Source organism: Oratosquilla oratoria, chromosome 4 (assembly GCF_046742065.1).
Source record: "Oratosquilla oratoria isolate Oo_2021 chromosome 4, ASM4674206v1, whole genome shotgun sequence".
NCBI classification, from domain to species: Eukaryota; Metazoa; Arthropoda; class Malacostraca; order Stomatopoda; family Squillidae; genus Oratosquilla; species Oratosquilla oratoria.
The window spans coordinates 32,320,331-32,347,591 of NC_134780.1; the positions used below are offsets into that span (position 1 = coordinate 32,320,331).

The 27,261-nt window shown below is 40.4% G+C and overlaps 2 protein-coding genes across 4 annotated transcripts in view; one reads left to right on the forward strand and one right to left on the reverse strand.

Moving 5' to 3' along the window:
- unk (RING finger protein unk) overlaps positions 1-25,630 on the forward strand; it is a 70,579-nt gene extending 44,949 nt beyond the window's left edge. The window contains exon 14 of one of the 2 annotated variants that reach the window (XM_076183845.1): positions 25,495-25,630. In XM_076183845.1, the coding sequence (XP_076039960.1) occupies positions 25,495-25,566 (72 nt within the window). In that variant the 3' untranslated portion in view covers positions 25,567-25,630. Of the gene's footprint in view, positions 1-5,169; positions 9,931-25,494 lie in introns of those variants that run through there. The other variant, XM_076183844.1, reaches the window with a different exon arrangement.
- Positions 20,163-26,903, reverse strand: LOC143024744 (uncharacterized). 2 transcript variants are annotated; one of them, XM_076183848.1, is made up of 2 exons: positions 26,520-26,903; positions 20,163-24,700 (listed from the first exon to the last, which is right to left on the reverse strand). In XM_076183848.1, exons 1-2 carry the CDS (start codon positions 26,689-26,691, stop codon positions 24,033-24,035), a joined length of 840 nt encoding a protein of 279 aa, XP_076039963.1. In that variant the 5' UTR covers positions 26,692-26,903; the 3' UTR covers positions 20,163-24,032. The 2 variants fall into 2 exon arrangements, with proteins under 2 accessions (XP_076039963.1, XP_076039964.1); XM_076183849.1 differs by lacking the exon at positions 26,520-26,903 and adding an exon at positions 26,054-26,510.
- Between the last annotated feature and the right edge of the window lie 358 nt (positions 26,904-27,261).

Consider the following 27,261-nt stretch of genomic DNA (forward strand, 5'->3'; position numbering starts at 1 on the left):
CCCCACCCACACCATTCCCATTCACCACCCAGTCCCTGTTTTCTTGGCTCCTGGATGATGGGTCATCCCTGCATCTTGCCCATTGCTCTGGGTCAGAAGCAATGCAATAAGACAAGACACAGCACATCCACAGCAAGGCCGCTTCATTTAATTAGTGACCCACCCACCCTCCATCCCCTTCATGTAGAAAAATGGAAGACAGAAAAATCCCTTCAGGCTGCATCAAAATATCATTCACACATAACTCCCAAACCCCTCATCCCCCACCCACTCCCTTCTATGCATCACAGCATCATCCATATAATGTACAACCATTCTCTATTCACCCCTATCTTTAAGTGTATATGAGCTTGGTAGTGAGAAAAGTATAAAGGAAAGGGAGTTTTGGATAGATTTAAACAAGGGTATAGAGAGTTTAGAGATGAATATCAGTGTAGTGGTATTAGGAGATCTCAGTGCTAGGGTAGGAAACAAACCAATAGACAGTGGTTGGGAAGTGTGGAGTGCCAGGAAAAAATCACAGTGAAGAGTTGATGGAGATATGTCTAGAAAGAGAATTGATGATAGCAAACACAGTATTTAGGAAGAAAGTCAAGCATAAGTACACATGGGAGAGGGTCATGGATGGAGGGGTAGTAGATAGGGCTTTAATGGACTATATAGTATTAACCAGGAGAAGAGCAGGAAGAGTTTTGGATGTATGTGTTCTTAGGGTAGAGAGTAGTGGAATATCAGATCATTTTTTGGTGTAAGGTAAGTTGAGAGTGGAGGATAGATGGAAAAGAGGAAAAGGACAGAAGGTAGGGAGGTGCTTAAAGTAAACTGCTTAAATGAGAAAGAAGAGAAGCTGAGAGAAGAGTGGCAGGGAGTGAAAGATAGAGTAGAACTAGGAGTGGAAGAGGAATGGGGATGTTTCAAGGAGTGAGTTACAATGTATGCAAATATGGTGTGTGGAACAAGGAAGGCAGTAGGATATAGAAGGTAGGGTAGTGAGTGGTGGGATGAGGAAGCAAAGAAGGTTGTAGAAGAGAAAATATGAACATTCACAGATTGGGTGCAAAATAGGACAAATCATATGAGAGATACAAAGAAAAGAGAAGTAAAGCATCAGATAAAGGAGAGCAGATGTGAACTGGGGTAAGAATATGACAATTTTGAAAGTAATAAAGAGATGTTTTGGAAGGAAATTAAGAGATGAAAAGGTAAAAGGTGCTGATGGAGAGATGATAATGGAAGAGTAGGCTGTAAGAGGAAGATGGGCAGAGTATTAGGGAATTGTTAAATGTGAATGAGACTAGGTAAGAAAAAATAGTTGTAGTGTGAAATGCTAAGAAAGTGACTGATGAATGAGGAAAATGGAGGAGAATTGAGAAAAGATGAGGTGAAAGAGGTTATTAAAATGATGAGCAGGTAAGGCACTTGGGTTAGATGGGTGTCATGTGGAATATCTAAAAAGGAAGGTACAGTGATGGTGGACTGGCTTGTGAGGTTGTTTGTTTGTCTGAAAGAGGGTAGAGTGCCAGAGGACTGGAGGAGTGCCTGTATGATTTTGCTTTACAAGGGAGAGGGGATAGGTATGAATAGTGGTTACAGAGGGATCAATTTCTTGAGTAGTTGGGAAGGCTTAGGGGAATTTTTTAATTGAGAGGATTGGGAGAGGAACAGGGGGAGTGATTTGTGAGGAGTGGTGAGGGTTGCGTGGATCAGGTTTTTGTGGTGAGGTGGATGTGTGAGAAGGCTTTGGGAAGGAGTAAGGATGTTTTATGGGCCTTTGTGGATTTGGAGGGGGGCTTGTGACAGTGTAGACAGGAAGGCACTATGGTAGGTATTGCAGATATGAGATGGGAGGAGATCTGTTGAGAGCAGTCAAAAGTTTTTGAGACTGTTGGAGCCTGTTTTAGAGTTGGAAGTGGAGGGAATGAGTGGTTTGGATGGGATAAAAAGGGCATTGGGAAAGAGGGGGATGTCTGTTGAGGTGGAAGAAGATAGGGGTGAGTGGAGAATGGTTGTGTGGATGATGATGTGATGCATGGAAGGGGATGGGGGAGGGGTTGAGGGAGTATCTGTGTATAATATTTTCATGCAGTCGGGGGGGGGGGGTCTCATGACCCAGGGCAGTGGGCAGGATGCAGGGATGACCCATCATTCAGGATGAGCCAAGAAAAGAGGGAGGCTGCCATGTATGGGTGAAAGAGCCTTTGGTAATTGCATGTCTATGGGGGAATTGTTCTATTATTTTTTTCATCTTTGACCTGCATTTTGTTAAGCCTGATTGAATGTTGTGTGTTCTGATCATCTGATATAATGAATGTGATGTATATGTTCATGATGGTGTAGGTTATTTTTATTTACAAATGGATTCTGATTATTTAAGTAGTGGTGACTGTGCTACTATAACGAGTCCTCCTTCGTTGTTGTTGTGATTCACTAGACTGTCTGGCCAAGCAGTCCCATCCACCTTTGTTGTCTTCTTATATTGTTGGGTAGTCAGTTAATGAGGGTGTTATTTGTAGTATCAGTATTGTTTCTTGAACTAGTGGTATATTATGTTGTGTTCATGTCAAGTGTAACAGCTTTCGTCTTTATTGATGATGATATGGTTTAAAGTTGCACTCTCCCCCCCTATCAGGAGGCTAGGACGGTGCCCCTCACAGAGGGCTTTGTTTGAGTGCTTTTAGGTGTAACTTGTGTTGATTGCAAGCTCCAGTAGCAGCTCCAAGTGTTTATTAGGGAGTTCATTTATATTAAACTGTAGTATTTTTAGGGTGTGGGATGGTTTGGACACATGGAAAGACTAAGTGAAGAAAGATTAGTAAAAGAGGTGTGGAAGACAGGTAGAAGGGGTGACCAAGGACGAGATGGATGTCTGTTGAGGAAGGATGGGAGAACACAGAATATAGGGGTGAATGGAGAATGGTCGTGTATGGATGATGCTGTATTGCATGAAAGGGAGTGGGTGGAGGATGGGGGGTGAGGGAGTATGTGTGAAAAAATCATTTGACACAGCCTGAAGGGATTTCTCCCCATCTTCTCTTTTTCTGCATGAGGGGACAGAGAGTGGGGGTTGCAGATTTAATGAAGTGCCCTTACTATGGATGTGCTGTGTCTTGCAACACTGCTTCTGACCCAGGGCAGTTGACAAGATGCAGGGACGACCCATCATCCAGGAGGAGCCAAGATAAAAGTAAATTGGGTGAATGGAAGTGGAGTATGTGAGGATGGAATGGGTTGGGAGTGGATTTTATGCCTTTGTTTTTGGCCACCTCCCTTGTTAGGGGGAAATAGCCTTTGGTATATGTATGTATTTTTAGGGTGTGCTTTTATGTGTAATTGTTCATGTGTTGATTCTAGCCCCAGTCTTTGTGCATTGGATTGTGTTAGGAAATATTGCACATGTTATATGGAAACAGTAGTGGCATCTGTTGCATTTGATAAATGTGCATGTCTAGTTTATGGGGTAAGTTTAAAGACCTGGCTTGGTTTTTGTGTCACCAATCAGAGGAGGGACTGAGGAAGTTGGTGACAGAGTTTGGGAGAGTATGTGATAGAAGAATGCTAAAGATAAATGTGGGTAAAAGTAAGGTGATGAGATGTACAAGGGGTGAAAGTGGCAGTAGACTGGAAGTGAGCATTAAGGGCCCTTAATGCTCACTGGAGTCTAGTGGATAGTTTTAGATACTTGGGTGCAAATGTGGCAGGAAAAGGTGGAGTGAAGGTGGAGGTAGAATGTAGATTGAGAGAAGCGTGTAAATGCCTTGGTGGATTGAAGAGTGTAATGAGGAATAGACATTTGGGAATGGATGCTAAGAGGAGACTGTATGAAGGAGTGATTGTGCCAACAGCACTGTATGGAGCAGAAACATGGAACATAAGAGAGGAAGAGAGAAGGAGTTTGAATGTGTTTGAGATGAGGTGTCTGAGAAGTATGATGGGGGTTACTAGGCTAGATAGAATGAGAAATGAGGAGGTGAGTAGAAGAACGGGGGTGGAAAGGGAGTTGGGAGATAGGGTTGATGAAAGAGTATTAGGATGGTTTGGGGAAGAGGGGAATGTCTGTTGAGGAAGAACGGGAGAGGACAGAAGGCGGGTGAATGGAGAATGGTTGTATATGGATGATGTTGTGATGCATGAGGTGGAATGGACGGGGATGGGGGGTGAGGTAGTATGTGTGAGAGAAATTTGATACAACTTGAAGGGATTTCTCCCCGTCTTCTCCTTTTATGCATGGGGGGACAGAGAGGGGGTCACCGATTTAATGAAGCAGCCTTGCTGTGGATGTTCTGTGTCTTGTGACACTGCTTCTGACCCAAGGCAGTGGACAAGGTGCAGGGATGACCCATCATCCAGGAGGTGCTAAGATAAGAGGGAGGGTGGAGGGGTGTGGAGTGTATTCAGGGATGGAATGGGTGGGAATGATTTTATGCCTTTTCCTTTTTGGCTACCTCCCTTGTAAGGGGGGAAAAAGCCTTGGTATATATATGTATGTATGTATGTAACTAATAGAAGTGGGAGGGCAGGGCACTGTCTTCTATATGTGAAAGAAACAAAAATATAGGAGAAGAATGTAGTTGGGAGATGTGTGAGAGAGAGAAATTGGATTAGACCACACCTCTTTGAAGAAGTAAGGTTGTTTGTGTACATTTTGTGTCAGCAGGAGAGCACGTGTGTCTGCTGTCCATTTCTAGGGTGGTGCCATTCCTTCCTCACCATCTCAAGACTCAGTGCAACTGCTTGAAAGCTTGACACAGTGCCACTGAGAAAGACCCACAGCTTCATGATCTAACTGCATTCAGGCCACTATCCTGCACTAGAAAATACCAACAGAGAATATACCCAGCTCAGGAAACAAACTCCCCCCCCCCCCCATACAACCATCACACAGATGACACTGAACACCACATCTTACACTGTCTCAGACAACAGCACAATACTTCTGCCGTGAGTGAATCATAGGTTAATCCAGTGGCTGTTGTAAGTTACCTGGGAGCTATTGGTTTCTGTAAAGATCTTGAGCAATAGATTGATTTGATCAACCCTATTTGCCAGCTTTATTACCACCCCTACTCTCCACCTCACCTCCATATTCCTCATTGTCCACATTTGTAAACTCCTCCATACTTCTTATAACAATATATCTACATATTTAGGCAACAAGTTTCTTTATTTCAGGTCATCAGTAATTATGGAATGAATGAGCAACAGCAACAACAGCAGCAACAACAACAACAGCAACAACAACAGTGGTCAGGAGTGGTTCCTACTTGGTAGAAGTCCTCTGTACCCAAACCCCTAGTTAGACACCTCCATAATGTACCGGTGTATATGGATGTTCATACCTGAGATGAGATGTATTTGCATCTAATATTCGTATTACAAGAACATATTGTACTTCCACTTTCATACTCTAGGATCTTTAAAATAACAATTTTTCAAGTCAGGAATGTGTTACTTGTGGTACATCCACAAGCACACTCAGTAACAAAATACAGTGCTTTACATGTAGAGGTGCATGTGAACATGTACACACACAAACAAACACTCTCACAAAACATTACCTGTAGATTGGGCCATATACGAGATTTTAGCTCTCATGCAGGAGGGTAATAGCTGTCAATCACAAGTCCAACATATGATCTAAGACCATGATGAATTAAGCACACACACACACACACACATACTACACACACACACACACACACATACCTCACACACACACACGCCCCACACACACACACACACACACGCCCCACACACACACACACACACACACACACACACACCCACACACACACACACACACACACACACACACACACACACACACACACACACACACACACACACACACACACACATGCCCCACACACACACACACACACACACACACACACACACACACACACACACATGCACGCACCACACACACACATGCACACACCACATGCACACACCACATGCACGCACCACACACCACATGCACGCGCCACACACACACCACACACACACCTCACACACACCTCACACCACACACACACCTCACACCACACACACACACACACACACACACACACACATACCACACACACACATACCACACACACACATATACCACACACATTCGCACGCACACACACACATTTGCACACACACATTTGCACACACACATTTGCACACACACATTTGCGCACACACACATTCGCACACACACACACATTCGCGCACACACACACATTCGCACACACACACTCACACCGCACACACACACACCGCACACACACACACCGTGCACACACACACACCGTGCACACACACACACACGCACGCACGCACATACTCGTGGGACACTACGAGCATAGCTCCCCTTCCCATAAGATACAACTAGGTAGATACAAACACATGCACACACACAGCTCTGAGCTCTCTTCCGGGAGGGAAATAGCTGTTGATCACAAGTCCAATGCGTGATCAAAGACCATGGTGAATCACACAGGTGCTCCCATGTAGCCACATCAACACAAGTTTGACGTACATCTAGATTCAAGTATGTAGAGTCACTCAAATGTGTGGGGAATCACACATGGATACATAAACACATTTATACTTTTACATACATTCACACTTGGAGTCCCATCAGCAGACATAGACTCTCCATTCCATAGCATTAAGGATTGGGACTATAGTACATCATTGAGGTGTTAAGTCATTGGCACAGCAATCACCTTATGGTTATGCTCCTTGACCAGGGTACTGCCAGAACCCTGATTATGAGGCCTGACTTTATTAGTGTGGTAGGATGCCAACATTGGTCTTAGAATATGTGCAGAGCAAGTCAGACTATGTCACCCCCATGTATTTTTTTAAAAGAAATCTAGTATTTTGATTAATTCCTCATAACATATGGTTTTTAGTTAAAAGAGTTTGATGTCAATATTTATGACTGCAGTTTACAGAGGGATCATATTGAGAATGAAATTTATCAATGTCCATTTATAATGATGTACAAATAATTAAAAATCAAATTTTCTCCCTTGTACCTAGACATAGTCACATGACATCATGGTCCATGTGGCAGTGACTTGGGTCTCTTAGTCAAAGCTTGATGGTTTTCCATCAGCCCGGTGAGCACACACTCGAACAAGCTCATAAAAATATCAAGTCACATTGTCTTTGTCAAGGTTTGGCGTTGGTCCAAACTACCCAGTTCCCTTTTTTATATATATATATATTTGATAAAGGCTTTAGCTTCTCCACTTGTGCAGGGATGACTGCATTATTTCTATTTCTATGGTAGAGTCTGCTATTTTAAGGTTGGGATGTGTTGAAATGTGTTGTGGGTGCACTAAAATGTGCCGGCATATGGAAGCTGCTTCATATGGTATGCAAGCTAGTGTTATCTCTAGCAATTTTCAAGAGAATTGGCAGTCTGAGCCTACCCCACAAGATCTCCTGGGTCCCCTTTTTATATTATAGACAAAAAAAAATACCTTTCCAAATAGTATCTAGTTGCCCCACCTCCCCCCTTCCTACCAGGAGAGTATGCATTCATATTTGTGAAGTATGTGGGCGGCACTGACTCTCATTTACTCACTACTCTAGGAGTTTCCTCAAATGCTTTGTCATTGAACCAGTACAAAGAATGAAACAAGGAATATCTCATAGGAAATGATAGGTAACTAGAAGTGTTCAAGCTCTTTTTTGCTAGAAGCTTAAGTAATAAATTCTATAGTATTTGTAGGGTATTGTAATAGTGTGTGTAATCTGTGGTCTTATTCTAGATTAGCTCTTTGCCGGATGGATATACACAATCTTATTTATAGAAATTTTAATTATCATGAGGTGAGAGTTTTCAATCTTGATATTGTACTGTTTATAGGAGATAAATACTAAACATGAAAATTATTCAGCACTAATGATTATTCAAGTAACCCAACATTTTAACAGTACTCTTCCAATCAATATTCTCTTACATTATTACCTGTTGCTGTTACTGTCAAATTCAGCAGTGATCTTATCCCATTTTCATTTTTCTAAAAGAAAGATAGCCAATTAGTTTAGAGCATTTTGGAAGGCATTTAAAATTAAGAAAACTAGTAGCAGTTGGTAACAGTTCATTCATGTGTTGGATAAGAATATGATTTTGATTAATAACATCACTTTATATTTTCTTTTCTTTATTTTTTTCTTCCACTTTTTTTTCACCTTTTACTGATAGTAGTCAAAGCTGAAAATTTTGATGAATATTCAGCAGAGGTAATGTGATTATATATGTTTGTGTAGTTAAGTTCAGCTGTAGTAAAAAGGGAATGCCTGTATACACCATATGGACTCAGCCCTGTGGTCTGTTCAAGTGCCTGAATATGACATCAGCAAGCAAGTTCCAAATGATGGGGTGCTCATAAGCCTGGCACACACCATATCTACTTTGGCTGGACTTAACTGAATCTATCACTAATTTATTGTGATGCATAAATTTCATGCAACTTTTCCCTTGTCCATCAAATGGAAGTAACAGTGTTTGACATGAGCCATTGTTGGACCCTTCTCTTGAGACTATCTAAGAGTGATATTTTTTATTTTGTTTAGGATCTTTGACACAAAGTACCTGGAAGCATAGATGGTTTAAGTGCTGTTAGAATTTGAGTCTATATTTTGATAGTTTGACTGGTCCTTTGCAGACAGGCCAGCCAGTGGTGTATATGTGTCGCAAGTGGCAGGAATGGAGGCTACTACTGGCATTAGTAAATACTTGTTATTGTTTTTGTATTTTGCCTATTTTCATTGTTTTGCTTAGTATTAATGAACTGATTTATATTCCTTTGTTGAATGTAAAACTGTCCTTTGGTTATAGATGGAAACTTCAACAGTGAATGATAATCACAATTTTCTTTAGTGTGAATGTAAGTCATAGTCCGTGAGTATACTTCGAAAACATGAAATCTGGAAGAGCAGCAGCAGGAGGATTCCTTTTGATCAGTTCCATCCAGTTTTAGATGTCAGGGATTGATTCCCCTCTCCCAATTCATTCATTAATTCATTCATTTGTTCATTCATTCATTGCAGTGGGTTACTTTGTACTCTTAATGAGTGGTTCTTGACTTGGTGCATTGGTGTTGACTCGTAATGGATTGAGTTGACTCATATTGAGTTACTCAAAAAAATTGATATGCTCATTTTTATGCTTTACTATTTTCATTAGATAACATAAAGTATTTGATTGTAGGAAACTGGTCCTGTCATTTGTCCAAGTTCTTTTCCTCAGCTTTTGAACCTATAGCTTTCTTGTATGAAAATTTCAACACTACAAAGAGTTGACAGGGAAAGGGTTTTAAGGACCACACAAACCAGTGAGCCAGATTGAGGTATTTTTAAATTGGTCTTTACTTTATAAAATGCAGAACATTTTTCATGTTCTTTGTGTTCAACCAAAGGTATAGTTTGGTGTCTCTAGATGGATGGTTGGCTGTGATGCACCAAGTGTCACAAGTGTTTAATAATGGCCTTGTGGCTCATGGTATATTCCCAACCAAGTTGTCTAAAGTAACTGAACAAGATAATGAGATTTCATTGGGAGTTTTGGAAGAGTGTAGTGCTGTAATTGGATCCCAGTTTCTTAATTTATATTTTTGCACAAAGATTGATATGCATAGTATATGTTTTTAAGATTTTATTATGAGTTCCAGAATGTGCAGTTTATTGACGATAAAATGTTTTCTTTTATGATTGTTTTATGACATTTTAGCTTGGAATCTATTTTAGTACATTTAGAATGACCATCAGAATTGCTTTATTTTCCAACCTTAATACACGTTTTACATATGATCACCAATAAATTATTAAGTCATAGTAATGAGAAAATTTCTTTCCCTGATTATTTTGGATATTTTTGTATAGTTTTCATGAACTCTTGCATTAAAGAATTGTTAAGATTTTTGTTTTAGGCTTTTATGTAGACATTTGGTTAGTTAAACATGTTACAATTTTATCATATCATAATGAGAAAGTTAAGGACATTTAAAAATTATGAGAGCTGGTAAGGTGCCTGTCATGCAGTGTCTAACAAAGGGAGATACAGTTATATTGGACTGAATAGCAAAGTTTTAATGTGTGTCTAAGGGAGAGAGTACCAGAGGACTGGAAGAGTGCTTGTATAATTCCACATTACAAAGAAAAGGGGGACATGATTTTACTTGTTTTAGAATTATAGAAGGGTTTAAACAGAAAGTATCAGGAGAGAAATGGAGGGAGTAATTGGTGAGGACCAGTGTGAGTTTAGGAAAGGTAGAGGATACGTGAATCAAATTCTTGTGGTAAGGCAAATTTGTGCAAATGCTTTGGCAAAAGATGTTTTCAGGGCCTTCATGGATTTGGAGAAGACTTATGACAGGAAGACGCTGTAGGAGGTATTATAGATTTATAAGATGATGAAAACTGTTAAGGGCATACTAGGTTTTACAAGAGTAATAAAGCTTGTATTGGGATTGGAAATGGAGAGAGCGTATGTTTTGAAGTATGGGTGGTACTGCAGCAGGATTGTGTCACATTGTCATGACACTATTCAATGTGAACATGAATGGGATGGTACATATATACCAACTTACATATACACCTCTTTTATTAACTTTTCCTTACTCATTCTTTCCATGTGTCCAAACCATCCCAATACTCTCATCAACCCTACCTCCCAACTCCTTTTCCAACCCCGCTCTCCTTACCTCCTTGTTTCTCACTCTATCCAGCCTAGTAACCCTTGCTGTACTTCTGAGGTATTTCATCTTGAACACATTTAAACCCTTCCTGTCCTCCTTTCTTATGTTCCATGTTTCTGCCCCATACAGTGCTGTTGGCACAATCACTCCTTCATACAATCTCCTCTTAGCATCCATTCCCAAATGTCTATTTCTCATTAAACTTTTTAATCCCCCCAAGGCATTTATTTGCTTCTCTCAATCTACATTCTACCTCCACCCCCAATCCTGCTCCTTCCTTTCTTGCCACATTTGCACTCAAGTATCTAAAGCTATTCACTTCCTCCAGTCTCTCTCCCTTAATACTCACTTCCAATTTGGTACCACATTCTCCCCTTGTACATCTCGCCACCTTTTACCCACTTTTTTTTTTTTTTTTCACCTTCACAAACTGTCACTAACTTCATTAATCCCTCTTGCACAAGTACAGTGTCATCAACAAACAATGACTTGCTCATCTCCCATTTCTTCTCAATTTTCTTTAACCATCTCCAATCCCCAACCCATTACCCTTGTATTTCCCTCTCTCACCACCCTATCCATGTATAAATTGAACAGCCAAGGCAACAAAACACATCCCTGCCTAAGCCCCACCTTTACCTCAAACCACTCGCTTTCTCCATTTCTAATTCTAACACAGGCTCTACTACTCTCGTATAAACTCTTAACTGCTCTTACCAAATTTCCTCCTATCCCACAGTACCTTCTGTCTACCCTGTCATAAGCTTTTTCCAAACCCTTAAAGGCCCAAAAAACATCCTTACCTTTTCCTAAAGCTTTCTCACTTATCTGACTTCTGTCTGCCCTGACATAAGACTTTTCCAAACCCTAGACCTGAAAAACATCCTTACTTTTTCCTAAAACTTTCTCACGTATCTGCCTTACCACAAAAATCTGATCCAAGCAACCCCTACCTGTCCTAAACCCACACTGTTCCTTACCAATTACTCCTTCTGCTCCTCTCCTAATCCGCTCAAAATCCTCCCATAAGCCTTCCCAACTACACTCGACAAGCTGATCCCCCCTGAAACTACACTCTCATTTCTCTCCTTTTCTCATGTAAAGTGCTATACAGGCACTCCTCCAGTCCTCCGACACCCTACCCTATTTTAGACAAACATTAAACAACCTCACCAGCCAGTCCATCACTGTTCCTCCCTTTTTTAGACACTCCGCATGACACCCATCCAACCCAGGTGCCTTACCTGCTCTCATCATTTTAATGACTGCTTTTACCGCTTATTTCCTTATTTCTCCTCCATTTCCCTCATCACTGTCATTTTTTTAGTGCTTCCTACTGGAACTACCTTTCCTTCCCCTTCCTCCTTCACATTTAGCAATTCCCTAAAATATTCCACCCATCTTCCTCTTACTGCCATCTCTTTCATTATCATCCCTCCATCTCTCTTGATTTCCACCTCTCTTAATTTCTTTCCAAAACATCTTTTTATTACTTTCAAATTTTTTTGTCGTACTCTTACCCCATTTCACATCTGCTTTCCTCTTTGATGGGATGGTACAGGAGGTAAATGCAAGGGTGATGGGCAGGGAATTTGAGATAGTGGAGAGAAATGGGAGGTGAGCCAGTTGTTGTTTGTCAATGACACTGCACTTGTGGCAGGGTCAGAGGAGAGTTAGTAACAAAGTTTGGAAAGATATGCAATAGGAGAAATTTGAAGGTAAATGTTAGGTGATGAGATGTAAAAAGTATGAGGATGGTAGCGAGTTTGAAGTAAATCTTAAAGGAGGGAGGTTGGAGGAAATGGATAGTTTATGTATTTTGGGGTTGCATGTGGCAGGAAAGGGAGAAGTGGGGGTGGGTGTAAATGGTAGACTGAGAGAAGCAATTAAATGTTTAGGGGGGTTGAAAAGTGTAATGGAAAATAGGTATGTGGGAATGGGTGCAAAGAGAAGGTGGTATGAAGGGGTGATTGTGCCTATAGTTTTGTATGGGGCAGAGACCAGGAATTTGAGACAGAAATTTTAATGTGTCTTGAGATGAAATGTCAAAGTAGGGCTTACAAGGTTGGATAGTGAGGAGGGTGGGGGTGGACAGTGAGATAGCAAACAGGGCTGATGGAAGATTATTAGGATGGTTTTGGCATATAGGAAGAATGAATGAAAGATTAGAAAAAGAAGTGTGGAAAGCAGAGGCGGATGGAGTGAACTTGATGGGATGACCATAACTGAGATGAACAGGTAGGGTGAAAGGGACTTTGAGCAAGGCAGGGAATAAGAGTTAGTAAAGAATTGTTGTGTGTGGATGATATTTTGATGCAGCCCAAAAGGATTTCTCCCTGACTTCTCTATTTTCCCCATGAGGAGGGAAGGATGCCGTGTAACCGAAGGGACCCTGCTGTAGATATACTGGGTCGTGCTGCATTGCTTCTGACCTGGGCAGGAGACAGGGATGACCCTTCAACCATGAGGAGCTAAGATAGGACTGAAATGGGTGCATGCCTTGACTGGCAACCTCCCTTGTAAGGGGGAAGTAATCCTTGGTATATAGATAAATAGATATCATATACATACACAAGTGTGTTTGTATATATCAAAAGGAGTACCAGTGATAGGTACCTGCTTGTGATGGTCCTGCAAGATGGACAGTATATCTGCCCACTATTAAAACCCTTCAGTCCCCTCATCTCCAACAGGGGATGCACCTCTGCAGAGCTGACACTGTCTCTAGACTTGGCCCAAGATCTTTTTCAACTTCATCAATATTTCTTGCACTTTTTCACACATGGAGAGCTGACAGCCCTACATGGACTACTCAGATTTTTGGTTCTGAAATCTACTAACATTAAGTTGATAACAAACAAACAAAAAGGGGGGGGGGGTTCCACAGAAGTTTTTGATGACCTCGTAGATAAATGTGGAACCCCCTACAAAATGTGAACACAAGTAGAATTATAATAACTAAAACATGTGACCCTAACAATTGTGGGAGACACCAATCCAGACAACACCACTTGCAACATTCAGCACAATGTGGGAGGAGTCCACATTCCTCAACTGCAACACAATACAAAACAAGGGAGGTAGCCAGTCAAGACACACGTACGTTCCCACGCAAGAGTATACTGGGTTAAGAGAAACATAAATGGGGTGAAGATCAACCTCCTCACATTAAAGCTGAACTTCAATCAACCCCAACTAAATAATAGGTTACTTAGTATATTGCAATAAAAGATATTACCCCTGTCCGTGTTACTGCTTCAACTTACCAGTGTTTTTGATGCACCAGATGGCAACACTGCCACTCAGAAGGCATATGTGCATGCACATTCCTCTGCCCCTGCACAGGGTCCCCAAAGCTCAAACCTAGCCAAATCTATAAAATGTGACCAAGATCAGTGTGTCCTTGTCTCTGTCAACCAGCACTGTGTCCCAATTTGAAACTGAAATATTGTTTCAGGCACTCTGGAATATAGGAGGGGGGTGAGTGGTATGTGTTATGGTAGCCTTAATTTTTGTATGTATCCAATTTTGAAGCTATGCATACAATGTGTATGATAGATGGGAGTGATTTGTTTGTTGTTTGGGGAACAGTTGGTTTAATGGTGCTTATTGGGTGGGAAGTTAAGTGGTGTATGTGGATTCTGTCATGCATAATTCTTACATAGGATCCCCTCTATTCCAATGCAAATATTTACAACTTTCTCAAATGGCAACTAGGATCTAGGGACAGTAGTGCCATAAGTATGATTGGGAGACTTTTATTTTATATCACAATGGGAGGGTTTTTACATCACACCATAGGGAGCTGTAGTGCTAGTTGTAAAGTAATAACTGAAGAAAAAGTTCAGCATTTTGTTAATTTTAAGTATTGATCTGAAAAAAAGAGAAAAAAATGTATTTATTTTGGTTACCACTTTACCTTGTAATGATGTATACCAAAGACCCTTTAGCCTACAGGCTCCGGCGCTTGGCCTTCGAGCCAAAAAAAATTCATAAATCAACCAAAGACCCTTTCTACCTTTACAAGGGAGGATGACCCAAGTCTTAGTACACACACACTTGTACACAAAACCCACTTGAAACCCCATCCATCTCAATACCTCATGAATAAAGGGTCATCTACCATGTCATTAGGGTTAAGGTCAAACAGCATGGCACAGCACTTCCACAGCAGGGTATGACAGCCAGAAATGGTTTACCTTCACTGCTTTATTATATGGCAAACCGCCCACCACCTCCTTATCTCCAAAAATATTTTATGAAGCAGATAAAAAAAAAACATCCTATTAGGCCATAATCATCCTTTCTTCCATTTACTCCTTGTTTTTTGCACTTTTCCCTTTTCGATATTCACTCCACCATTCCCTTTACCCCATCCATTCACTTCATTTTTTGTCTTCCTCTCAAGCTCACTCCATTCACTTCTGCTTACAATTTTTCCCGATCATTCTGTCAATATGTTTACACAATCTCAGCACTCACAGATCTATTTTATCCAACAATTCTATCCATTCCTGTTCTCTGCCTTACTGTCACATTCCTCACACATCCATTCTTGTAACATCTCTCATATTTCACAACCACTTCATCTCAAAACTATTTACTCTTACTTTTTGCCTCCCATATGTTCCTAGTCTACTGTATAAGTTGCAGTGGAGACAATCACTCATACAAATTTTTGCTTCCATTCAGTCCTAAATACCCATTTCTCATGATAATTTTCATTTCACCTAGATATGTATTTGCTTAATCTCCACATCCCCTCTGCTCATTGACATATGTAACACCAAATATTTAAAACACTTCACTCTGTCCAACCTTTTACCCATCAAATTTACTTACAATTTACCACTGTCATCATTTCTTGCACATCATATCACCTTACTTTTGTCCATATTCACACATAATTTACTCCTCTCGCATGCCCTTCAAAACTAAAATATCTCTCAGAGAATCGAGCCACAAGTACAATGGCATATCCAAACTAGTACACTCCTACATTTATCCTCATCCACCAACTCCAAACCTCTTGCATCTACTTCCTTATCACCCTCTTCATGGAATGAAATGTGTAAAATTATCTTGACTGCATTAGAACATAAGAAAAATGTGAATTTTTTACAATTATTGTATTTGAAAAATTACAAGCCAAAGATGTGTATAATAATAGTAATTGTTGCCTAAAATTTCACAGACTGGAAATGTGCAGACTTATAGTGGCAAGCAACAGTCCTTTGACCCTACTATAATGAATTTTGCACTGTGTATACTACATAGGGTCATCAAATGGTGGGGGGAGGAGGAGGAGGAATGGAACAGTCACTAGCTGTAAGGTCTTCTAATGTGAAAAAAGTACAAGCACCATAATAATAACTGGTAACTTAGGTTTCATTAAGTGTAAAAACCAAAAGCTCAACAGCAGGTGTTGATTGTCCCTAGCCCCTCCCATAGATCTCTGGGAAGCAGCTTTGGATTATTGGTTCTATTGATATGGGACTGTCTACCTGTCACCAGCTGAAAGTAGTAAGAGAAGGGGAGCAATCATCAATTGTCAGTTCTTTATGTGTGAAAAGTTGTAAGAAATATTGTTGAAGTTGATAGATTGAATGATCTTGGACATAGTCCAAAGACAGTGTCAGGCCCTCAGTGGTGCATCTCCTTGTGGAGGTGACAGGATTCACAGGTTTTGAAAATGGGTAGCTTCATTGTCCAACTTAAAGGACTTACATCATTGGTCCCAAACACAAGAAAGCTAGTCAGTTTATTAAAATTTTGGGTCTAATCTGGAGACCAAGTGACAGCCACTTAGGGCTGGAGTTCCAGAGAGAAATGAGGTGTTTGGATGTGGAGATGAATGGTGAAATAATTCTCAACATCTCTCAAAGGAACACCACAAACAATTATCTATCATGCTGTATCTCCCCCATTTTCACCTCTCAAAACCATAAGGCACACATATCTGGGCACCATGCAGCAACAGTACCAGCACAGAATAGGCATGGTTACAGAAACAAACTACCTCAGATGCAACCATCACACATAAGGCATCTAACACTGCCCCTCACTTGCTGTTCTTAGACAACAACACAATATTTTTCTTGAGTGACCTGTACAGTGGCTACTGCCAATTACCTGGAAGCTGTGAATATCCTGCAAGAGAGACTTGGGACAACAGTGATTGATTGATACCCTTTACAAAAAACTTGAGGGACCGATGATAGGTACTGACTAATAGGTTGTCCTGCAAAGTTGCCCATTTTCAAAACCCATCACCCCATCACTTCCATCAAGGGGTTGACACTCAAACTCCAGACTGGGCCCAAGATCTCTATGAACTTCAATTGAAATTCTTACACTTTTTCATATATGGGGAACTGATGACCAGTAACTACCCCACTCCTCATACTAATTTGTCAGTAACATAGAAATAAACCTACACTAATACAACAGACATGTGTCCCATTTCCTGCTAGAGAAAACTGTGGGGATGCAGGTTTTTCACTTTTCCACTTGGTGAAACTTAAGGCAACAATTAAAAATCTGCACAACAGGAGACACTTTTTCAAAACTCCAAGCAGAGTAAATAAAATATGTTTGCTATTAGATTTGAATTTAAACAACAAAAATGCTATTTTTCAAGTCATCTGCACTTCAAAAACAGTTTTGGGAATTTTTGGAAGTGTGATGCTTGAGTAGTCAAATATTGCTATTCACACACCATTGTGAAACATTAAATCTGCTTAAACACAACAAAGGAAATATGGACTGGAAGTGAAGCTGTGTTTAAGCAGACAAAGCTGCAGAAATAATCCAGCCTTACCTTGACACACTCAACACATGGTTCATCACAAACAGACTCAAAATAGCTCCAACCAAATCTACAGCAACACTTCTCACCAACTGGACAAATGAACACAAATACATACCTCATCTCTACATCAACAACACTCTAATACCACACACAAACACACCGAATATTCTTGGTGTAACATACGATACATCCATGTCTTTCAAACAACACCTCACAAACATAAAAAACAAATGCACACCTAGACTTAACGCACTTAAGTCAATCACTGGAACAACAATTGGACAAAACAAAGAAACTAATATAACAATATACAAACAATGCATACGCTCAGTGATGAATTATGCGAGTCCTGCATGGGCTCCTAATCTCAGTGAGACACACCACAACACCCTTCAAATCATACAAAACAAAGCCCTAAAAACAATTACAGGCTGCACAAATACATCACCTACAGACCATTTACACCATGAAACAAAAGTCCTCAAAGTCAAGGACCACCTCGACATGAGAGGCACACAAACACTTGCTGCAGCCACCACAAACACATCACACCCGCTACACTACATAGCAGAACACCCACACACACCAAGAAACATTAAAACTACACCCATAGACCTTTATTACACACAGATACTCTCTTCTCTTCCTCCACAACCACCAAATACCAGTCTCCGGAGACATATTCATAATCATATCACTCACCGCTCCATTAACACACTAAAAGACAACACACTGCTGCATGCCAGACCCCCTGATATCCACCCTTCTGAATCCTCTCTCCCACGTAAGGACAGAGTCCACTTGGCCAGACTGCGATGCGGTCACCACCCAGCACTTCTAAGCTACCAGAAGAGGCTGGACGACCGTGTTGTGAACAGCTGCCCAGGATGTAACACCTCACCCCATACCATACAACACATAATGGAAGACTGCATTATACACAATCATGCACGCAAGCAACACAACATACACTCTATGATGGGTTTGTGGGAAAACCCTGTTTGGGCTGTGGCCTTCGTTGGGGAGTCGGGACTGCTGGGACAGACAGTCTAGGGAACTAAAACAACAACAACAACATGGATATTAATTTTCAAACATTAAATCTATAGAATAAATTATGGTCCATTGTGTAGCTCCCAAGTGTAAAAACAGTTAAGGAATGTACCAACAAAACCAACACAATCAATAATTTGGATTTCCACATCTTTAAGACAAAGCTTCCAACACCTGTTGATTTGCCTCATTCTATTTCTGATGTTTTGGGATCCTTATGATATACAGTATCCTAACAAATACAACAATTTTCATGCAGAAGGTTCCCTTATAAAGTATAAAAGTCCCTCTATGACTGCACAATATCCAACAAGGCATATTACAGAGATGGGAATATATATATATATATATATATATTTGGTCATGGAAGTGTGACATTTGGTATTATCATTTAATAGTCCAATTTGACCCATTTATGGCACAATAAATGTCTTTCATATCAAAATTATAAAGTTAGTTCGATTTTTCCCTTATGCAAGACTGTGTGCCAATCTGAGCTACATACTCTACGTTCATACAAGTTATGTCTTTTTTGTACACTATATAAGATGACTACATAAAAAGCTTAATTGTTTCAGTTATTGTTGGGGTAGCAAGTGTCTACCTAAACTTTTATCATCTCTCTAGGCCCTATGATTGACCATGGAGCTCAATATGACTGTCACAACACTTCCAAGTTATGGCCTGTCTATCCCTAGACATAATAGCTTACTGAAGAAGACTAAGTCGGTCAAAACGTATAAGCAATAAAAAAGTTCCAGCCCATCTTCCCTTATTCTTCCTCCACCCACTCTCTCATAATAGTCAGTATTTCCTATCCATGGTTTTCCTCTTCCTGATACTGTTCCTCCTCACTTTCTTTGCTACTATGGTCGGACTTCCCATTTTCATCATCATCATCAAGAATGTCATCTTCGGCATGTTCAGTTATTCCCTGATCAACTTGACGTTTGGCTTAAACTTATGGCTGGACAGATGATAAACCAACTCCACTATCTAATTATTCTTCCGATTCAATTAAATTCTGCTACATTTTTCAATAGGAACCGCAAGCACGTACACAGTTCTAAGGAGCTATTATCTAGATACAATATTTGACTACTATGACGTTCCTCCGATGCACGATGCATGGCTGCACATTTCTGGGATCTTTGGAAAACCACACCCATAAACATACATACATACATATACCAAGGCCCCCTTACCAGGGAGGTAGCCAAAAAGGAAAAGGCATAAAATCATTCCCACCCATTCCATCCCTGAATACACTCCACACCCCTCCACCCTCCCTCTTATCTTAGCACCTCCTGGATGACAGGTCATCCCTGCACCTTGTCCACTGCCCTGGGTCAGAAGCAGTGTCGCCAGACACAGCACATCTACAGGAAGGCCGCTTCATTAAATCAGTGACGCCCCCTCTCCATCCCCCACCCCCCCATTCATAAAAGGAGAAGACAGGGAGAAATTCCTTTAGGCTGCATCAAATTCTGTTCACGCATACTACCTCACCCCCCATCCCCATTCCACCTCGTGCCCATTCCACCTCGTGCCCATTCCACCTCGTGCCCATTCCACCTCGTCCTCGTGCCCATTCCACCTCGTGCACATTCCACCTCGTGCATCACATCATCATCCATATACAACCATTCTCCATTCACCCCTGTCTTCTGTCCTCTCCCGTCCTTCCTCAACAGACATTCCCATCTTCCCCAAAGCCCCCTTCACCCCATCCATCCACCTCATCCTAGGACGTCCCCTCATGTTCACTCCCTCCACATCTGCCTTCCATACCTCTTTTACTAGTCTTTCTTCACTCATTCTTTCCATGTGTCCAAACCATCCTAATACTCTTTCATCAACCCCATCTCCCAACTACCTTTCCACCCCTGTTCTCCTCCTCACCTCCTCATTTCTCACTCCATCTAGCCTAGTAACCCCCATCATACCCCCATAAACACCTTAGTTTAATCAAAATGTGACTATTACGATGGTGGAATTGACTGGGATAGTTTACACACTGTTTCTAAAAGAATGTGGGTGCTTTAGAAATTTTTCTTCCTTATTGCACTATGACCTTTGAAGAATTAACAAAATTGTGTTGTCTTGTCTGGAAGCCTACAATATGTACATTTCTCACTTCATTTACTAGTTATTTTTGCATTCCATCACTTGTTCTTCTTTACCAGTGTTACCTTCCTTTCTGTACTAATTTTTTCTTTTGATCTTGAAAACTTTCTCAGCAGCTCCCAAATTATTTCATGCTCTTGTTTCCTCCCAACCCCCCCGTCATATATTTCTACCGCTTCCTTTGATCTCACTTTCATCAACCATGGCTATTCTTTCCTCAACCTTGTTCATGTTTTCATCTTAACTTCCACCTTCATCACCGAATAAAAATAAAAAAAATACCTTGCATGAGTCAGTGCAACGGTCAACAATTTAATTTTTCTAGCCACATGCAAATATTCTTAGTATTTTTCACATTCTAGACATATTTGTGTATTCAATAGCCATGACAAAAGCATTAGTTTAGGCTACTTTTCAGTGCACAGTAGCAACAACCTCTCTTTTACCATATAATTAGCCTGATCAAACTATTAGTATTCGTTCCATCATTGTTGCTTGCCTATGCACACGTTACACAGCTATCTTCACTAATATATACACCAATGACGGGTATCTGCATGTGGTCATCGTACAAAATATTGCAGCTCCCCCTTTTTTTATACGTCAGCTTCCTAATCAACGAGCCTGAGATGACACTCGGTCTCCAAACTGGGGCCCCGATTTTCGACCAACTTCAACTGTATTTCTAGTATTCGTACAGAAGAACATTGATATTGATAACAGAATAACACCAAAGCCACCCCAGTAGAACAATTGCACACAAACCAAAATTACATAAACAATTATTACATAAAAATTATGGGTACATAGTTCTATGCACGAGAGACAACTTTACCCATCTCATTACATCACAGGCACAACTATCTGAACGCAAAATATAATAATAAAAAAAAAATAAAAAAAATACAACATACTAATCAAACATCTACAAAGATCTGTTACCCATACCATACAATACCTCCTACAATAACAATCACAGTAATCACAAATTCATTAAGACTATCCACCAAGTTCACTACACATCAGCTCTCATCCCCACCCCCAAGACATCAGTCCCCTAATAAAGCTCTCCCAAGAGATGCACGCTTGTGTTGTGGTCACCCAAGAGACTGATGAATGTCAAGAATCACAACATCCGAAATACTACTTTCAATCTTCCAATTGCCTGGAAAGAGATGAAAGTAGAGATGCTTTCCAGCAACTGGAAAAATAAGTCACTGGAGGACATCAGACCATGCAAGCTACGATCAGATGAACCGTTCAGGAGACGAGAAAACCCTGGACGATGTGAGGTTGGAAGTAAATAAGTCGGATACGTGGTACCGGGTGTTGTCCACGGAAGAAATAGCGTCAGAGGTACGTGGAAGTGGGGAAGATATATATATATATTGCATGTGTTACGGCAGGGTTGTGTGATCATATATGGATAATGTAATGACTCAAATGAGGTCAATGAATGAACAATTTTGAGTGACGAGTGGCAAACATGGATTTTGCAAATGTTCCTTTATTAGTTGACACACCAACAGTTATTAGTGTGTCGAGAGTTAAATATAAAAATAACGTTGATTAAAAAAAACTGAAACGATTGCATACTGTCAGGTTTTCTGAATGACACTGGAAAACTAGTTAACAGCTGAGCTGCCCTGTTGGCACAGAGTTAATGTGTTTGACGGGCGACAAAATTTCCACAATAAAGAGTCCCAAGTTCCTTTCCTCCTTGCAAATGTTTAATCTTCATTATTTGATTTTACTTCATTTTCTTGTACCTATTCTACTATTTTAATAAAAATATTAATGTTTTAAACTCCTGACTCTATTGATAAAATTTGCCTTAAAATTTCCTTTTTCATGTATTGGAATCCACACATCATCTAGACGTATATAGAACATTAGAGGTTCCAAATGCTAACAAATCTATATGGGACTCCATTTCTCCTGAGTCAACATCTCTCCGCATTTGTTTCCATGAATCTATGATAAAATCCCTCGTATAATCAAAGATCCTGTGATTCCTCTTTTCCATAAGTTTCTGCAAGATACCATAACGAAAGTTTTTCCTATACCACATTTTTCTAATGTCCAATGAACCACTCACCATTCTACAAATTAATCAGCCCGACTTGGTTTCTAGGATGTGATTGAAATTAAGTTAACGTGCTTTAGAAATCACTAGAACACTTCCCGTGTAAGAATTTATATTTTCTTTAATATGAAGTTATCATCAAATGAATAAAATCGCCTGACTTATGCCATAGCAAACATTGTAAAGGCCTCGTTGTACTACGATATCCTGCCCACTTAACTTTGTGTCCTCTTGGCATGTGAACCAACGACCGGCTGACATGACGCATTTGAAAATGTGTGTGGAAAATCTAACTGAACCCAGGTGGTTAGTTTGAACTTAAACAAACGCCCAATGTTTCCGCCATGACGTAGACCCGGACTTGGAACATGTTCTGAAACCAGTTTGTACTGGTTGACAGATACTGGGGGCGTCGCCGGAAAGCGCGGGAACTGCCATACTTTGCCTCCACCACGCCTCACCCTCCTCTTCCCGACTCCAGCCGTTTTGATTATTTACTTCCATCCAACGTCTGTATTTCTACCCGGCTTTTGTTGTTTTTATTGTAAACATAATTTTTGTCCGTGCGTAGGCATAGGTGTTAAATTTTGCGTGCTGGTGATGGCAGAACGAAATTGAGTGCCATAAATGAAGACGAGAAACTAAAAATAGGCGGTTCAAATTTTCAAATCCCCGAGCATACAGGTTTACTAGCGGCCGACCCGCCCATGTGACATGGTAAAGGCGGCTGCCGCTTCAGTTCAAGACTTGCCGTTGCAGCGAAAGGTTGTTAAAAAATGAGCTTAGAACAGAAAGTGCTGTTGTTAACACTATTGCTTCGAAAGAAACGTCGACAGCGGCGCCGTGGACGGTTATGGGCACACCCTATAACTAGTGCCCGTTTAACAGAAGGTGCTCACTATCTCCTATTCAAAGAATTGGAAGATGATCCAACTAAGTTTTTCAATTATTTCCGAATGTCCCGCCAAACCTTTTATGAACTGCTGTCACTTTTGGAAGAATCCATTGAGAAGCAAGATACGAATATGAGAAAAAGTATTCCTCCTAAAGAAAGACTGGCTATAACTTTAAGGTGAGTAATACAAATTGTTAATACTAATATTTATTAGTAAATCAATTCCTCAATACTTAAATATGTCAGAAGAAGGTACAGATATCAAAACATTAGTTGCTCAATAATTGAATCAGAAGAAGCTACACACTGAGCTCAGAGGAGAAATGGCAGGGAGTGTCTATTTTGCATAACTTATTACTGTATCAGTTCTTCAATAATTGTGTCAGAAGAAGCTACAGACTGTGTGCTCAGAGGAGAAAAAGCAGGGAGTGACGCTCCAGGTGTTTGTCTATTTTGCATTTCATAACTGCAATGTCCAAGAACAGGTTGAGAATTTTGAATAGGGGTCTGATAATTCTGATAATTAACATGGGAATTAGGGTACGGAGCATACTGCATAGGGTTGATGCTAGAAGTGTTATACTTCTTGAGAACTTGCATTATTTCGCATCTGCATTCCAATTTCGCCGAGTCTGGGACAGATTTCACATATGGTAGAAGGGACATGAGAAAATCTTTGTCTGCATCTTCCTTTGGCTCTTGAATCTGCTTATAGATGTTTGCTGAAAGTGCGCCAATTAAACTGTCCTCATGAGACACTTTCTTCTTTTTCGCTTGAATCTTCGGCAAATCCTGGCTGCACTCACTTCTTGCTGTTTGCACGTCAGTATCTTCCTCTACTTTATCGCTACTCTTTTGAGGCCTAGTCTCTACGGTCGACGACAAAAATGACAACTGGGAATAGTAGATATATTCTTTTTTCGCTGAAGACGCACCTGATCCACTCTTTTCAGTTTTCCTTCTAGCGCACTCCTTCCTGTAATGATCTCTGATGTTCTTCCACTTCTTCTGAAGAACAACCGCTGTGGAAAAGAAAAGAAAATATAATTTTTCCAACAATTCAAATACAGATGACATTCATTCTGTGATATAAATGGTATATTTATACTTATATATATAGTGGTATATTATATAGTGTATTTTGACCTCCTGAATCCGAATCCGTTATCCGTTTTTGGGGGTCGCCCCTAGTTTTTGAGTTATAGGGGAAAAACCGTAAAAATTACCCTAAAAACGTTAAAAATGGACCGATCTTGATGAAATTTGCAGTGTATGTAAAATTGAATTCTAAGAGCATTTTATTCATGAACATTTTCCTGTTTTTTCAATATTTTTCGAGTTATAGGTTAGTTTAGGTCAGCTTAGATTAGTTTAGGTTAATTTAGATTAGTTTAGGTTAATTAGATTATTTTAGGTTAGTTTCATTTCATCGGGTAATTTCCTCCTATGTAAATACATGGTAACTTGGCTATAACTTTAAAACTAGAGCCGACCCCCAAAAACTGATAACGGATTCGTAATCTACACCCAAAAATTAGTATATTAAAAAAAAAAAAACACCCTTTTTTATGCCAATAAAGTAAAAAAAAAAAATCCATATAAATAACTAATTTTGCTTGTCCGTATGATTTTTTTTGTTTGATCGATTATTGTTTGAAAAAAGAAGCCTGCAATTTGAACGGGTTCTGCTAGTACGTATAATTTATTTACTAAAAATGTTGAGCTATTCATAATTTCGTTATGAAATAAATTTGATAGTTTATATCATATCCTTTATATCGTCATGTTTTTATATTAATCATATTTCGTATTTCAGGTATCTAGCTTCAGGATGTTCCTTCACTGCTCTTCACTACATATACAGATGTGGAAGAACGACAGCAGCTGAAGTTGTGAAAGAAGTATGCGTCAACATTTGGATAATTTTGAAGGAAAAGTGCATCCCGACCTTGACACAAGAAGACTGGCTCCACATCTCAGATGAATTCCAACAGAACGCAAATTTCCCTAATTGTTTGGGGGCCCTCGACGGGAAACACATTCGAATGAAGCAACCTAGTGACACGGGTAGTTTGTACTATAAGAAAAAAAATTCCATTGTATTGTTTGCCTCATGCGATGCTAATTATCGCTTTACATTTGTAGATGTAGGTTCTTATGGAAAGTGCTCGGATTCAAGTATTTTCAAAAATAGTGAGTTGTATAAAAGGCTTCAGAATAATACTTTAAACGTGCCAAATAGTAAGCCAATATGTAGCAATGGTGAAGCTATGCCTTACGTCTTTGTGGGAGACGAAGCTTTCGGGATTTCTGATCATGTTCAATGCCCTTATAGAGGAAAGAACTTGAATCACAAGGAAAAATATTTCAATTACCGTCTCTCGCGCGCTCGACGCTATATAGAGTGTACATTCGGTATTCTCAGCAATAAATGGCGAATATTTCACAGGCCTATTGACGTGTCGTGCGATTTTGCAGAAATACTAGTCAAATCTTGTTGCGTGCTCCACAATTTTGTCCATGCAAGGGACGGGCACAATTTCGAGGAAACTTTGAGAATAGTGGGATTTGAAGATACAAATGATGTAATCAATATTGGACCTGGTCGTGCCACAGCAGTTCGTGATAAATTTGCTACGTACTTTGTCAGTGAGGAGGGAGCAACACCTTGGCAAAATAACATGATTTAGTCCACAAAAACCATTACATGTCTATGTATGTATGGCAAAATTGTACAATTTAATGAAAAAACCGGAATCTACACCGGAAATTACACATGATAAGTCTGAAAACAGTTATCTTTTGTGTACTAATCAATAATAAAGGTGAAAAATTACATACCTTCTTTATTTTTGTCATCCTTCTCCATATCTTGGAATCCATCAATAAAAAGTTCACACAGTTCTTCCCAAGCTTTACTTTTTTCACATTTGTTTGAATAAGATTTCGAGCTCACATCCCAAATGGTAGGACGCAGCTCTATTTCGCATATAAACTTTTCAGTATCGAACATAGTTGCTCACAACACAGCCACGTCTTCCCTCTCCTGTGGTTCAGCCAGCACTGGCGGCCGCGGCGGGTAAACCTCTCGTCTGACATAGCCAGGCGGGCTGGCCGCGGCGGTTTCAAGTGGGGAAATGCGTCTCACCCGCCGCGGTCAGGCGGGTAGACCGCCCGTGTGACATCAGCCAGTGTTTTACATAGGAATCAATATAAAGCGGTTCCGCGGCGGCTGACCCGCTTTGCACCCGCTCGTCTGACAGGGCCTTTACGGTCCATCCTCGATTCTAAGGCTGATGTCACACGGGCGGTCTACCCGCCTGACCGCGGCGGGTGAGACGCATTTCCCCACTTGAAACCGCCGCGACCAGCCCGCCTGGCTATGTCAGACGAGAGGTTTATATATAGGAATCAATATAAAGCGGTTCCGCGGCGGCTGACCCGCTTTGCACCCGCGGCGGCCAACCCGCTCGTCTGGCTAGGGCTTAACATAGAGCTTTGGGGATTACGGTTTGAATAATGATAATAACAGAAAGATTAAATCCTGTCGTCAGTCCGCAAAAGTATATAATATATATATTAC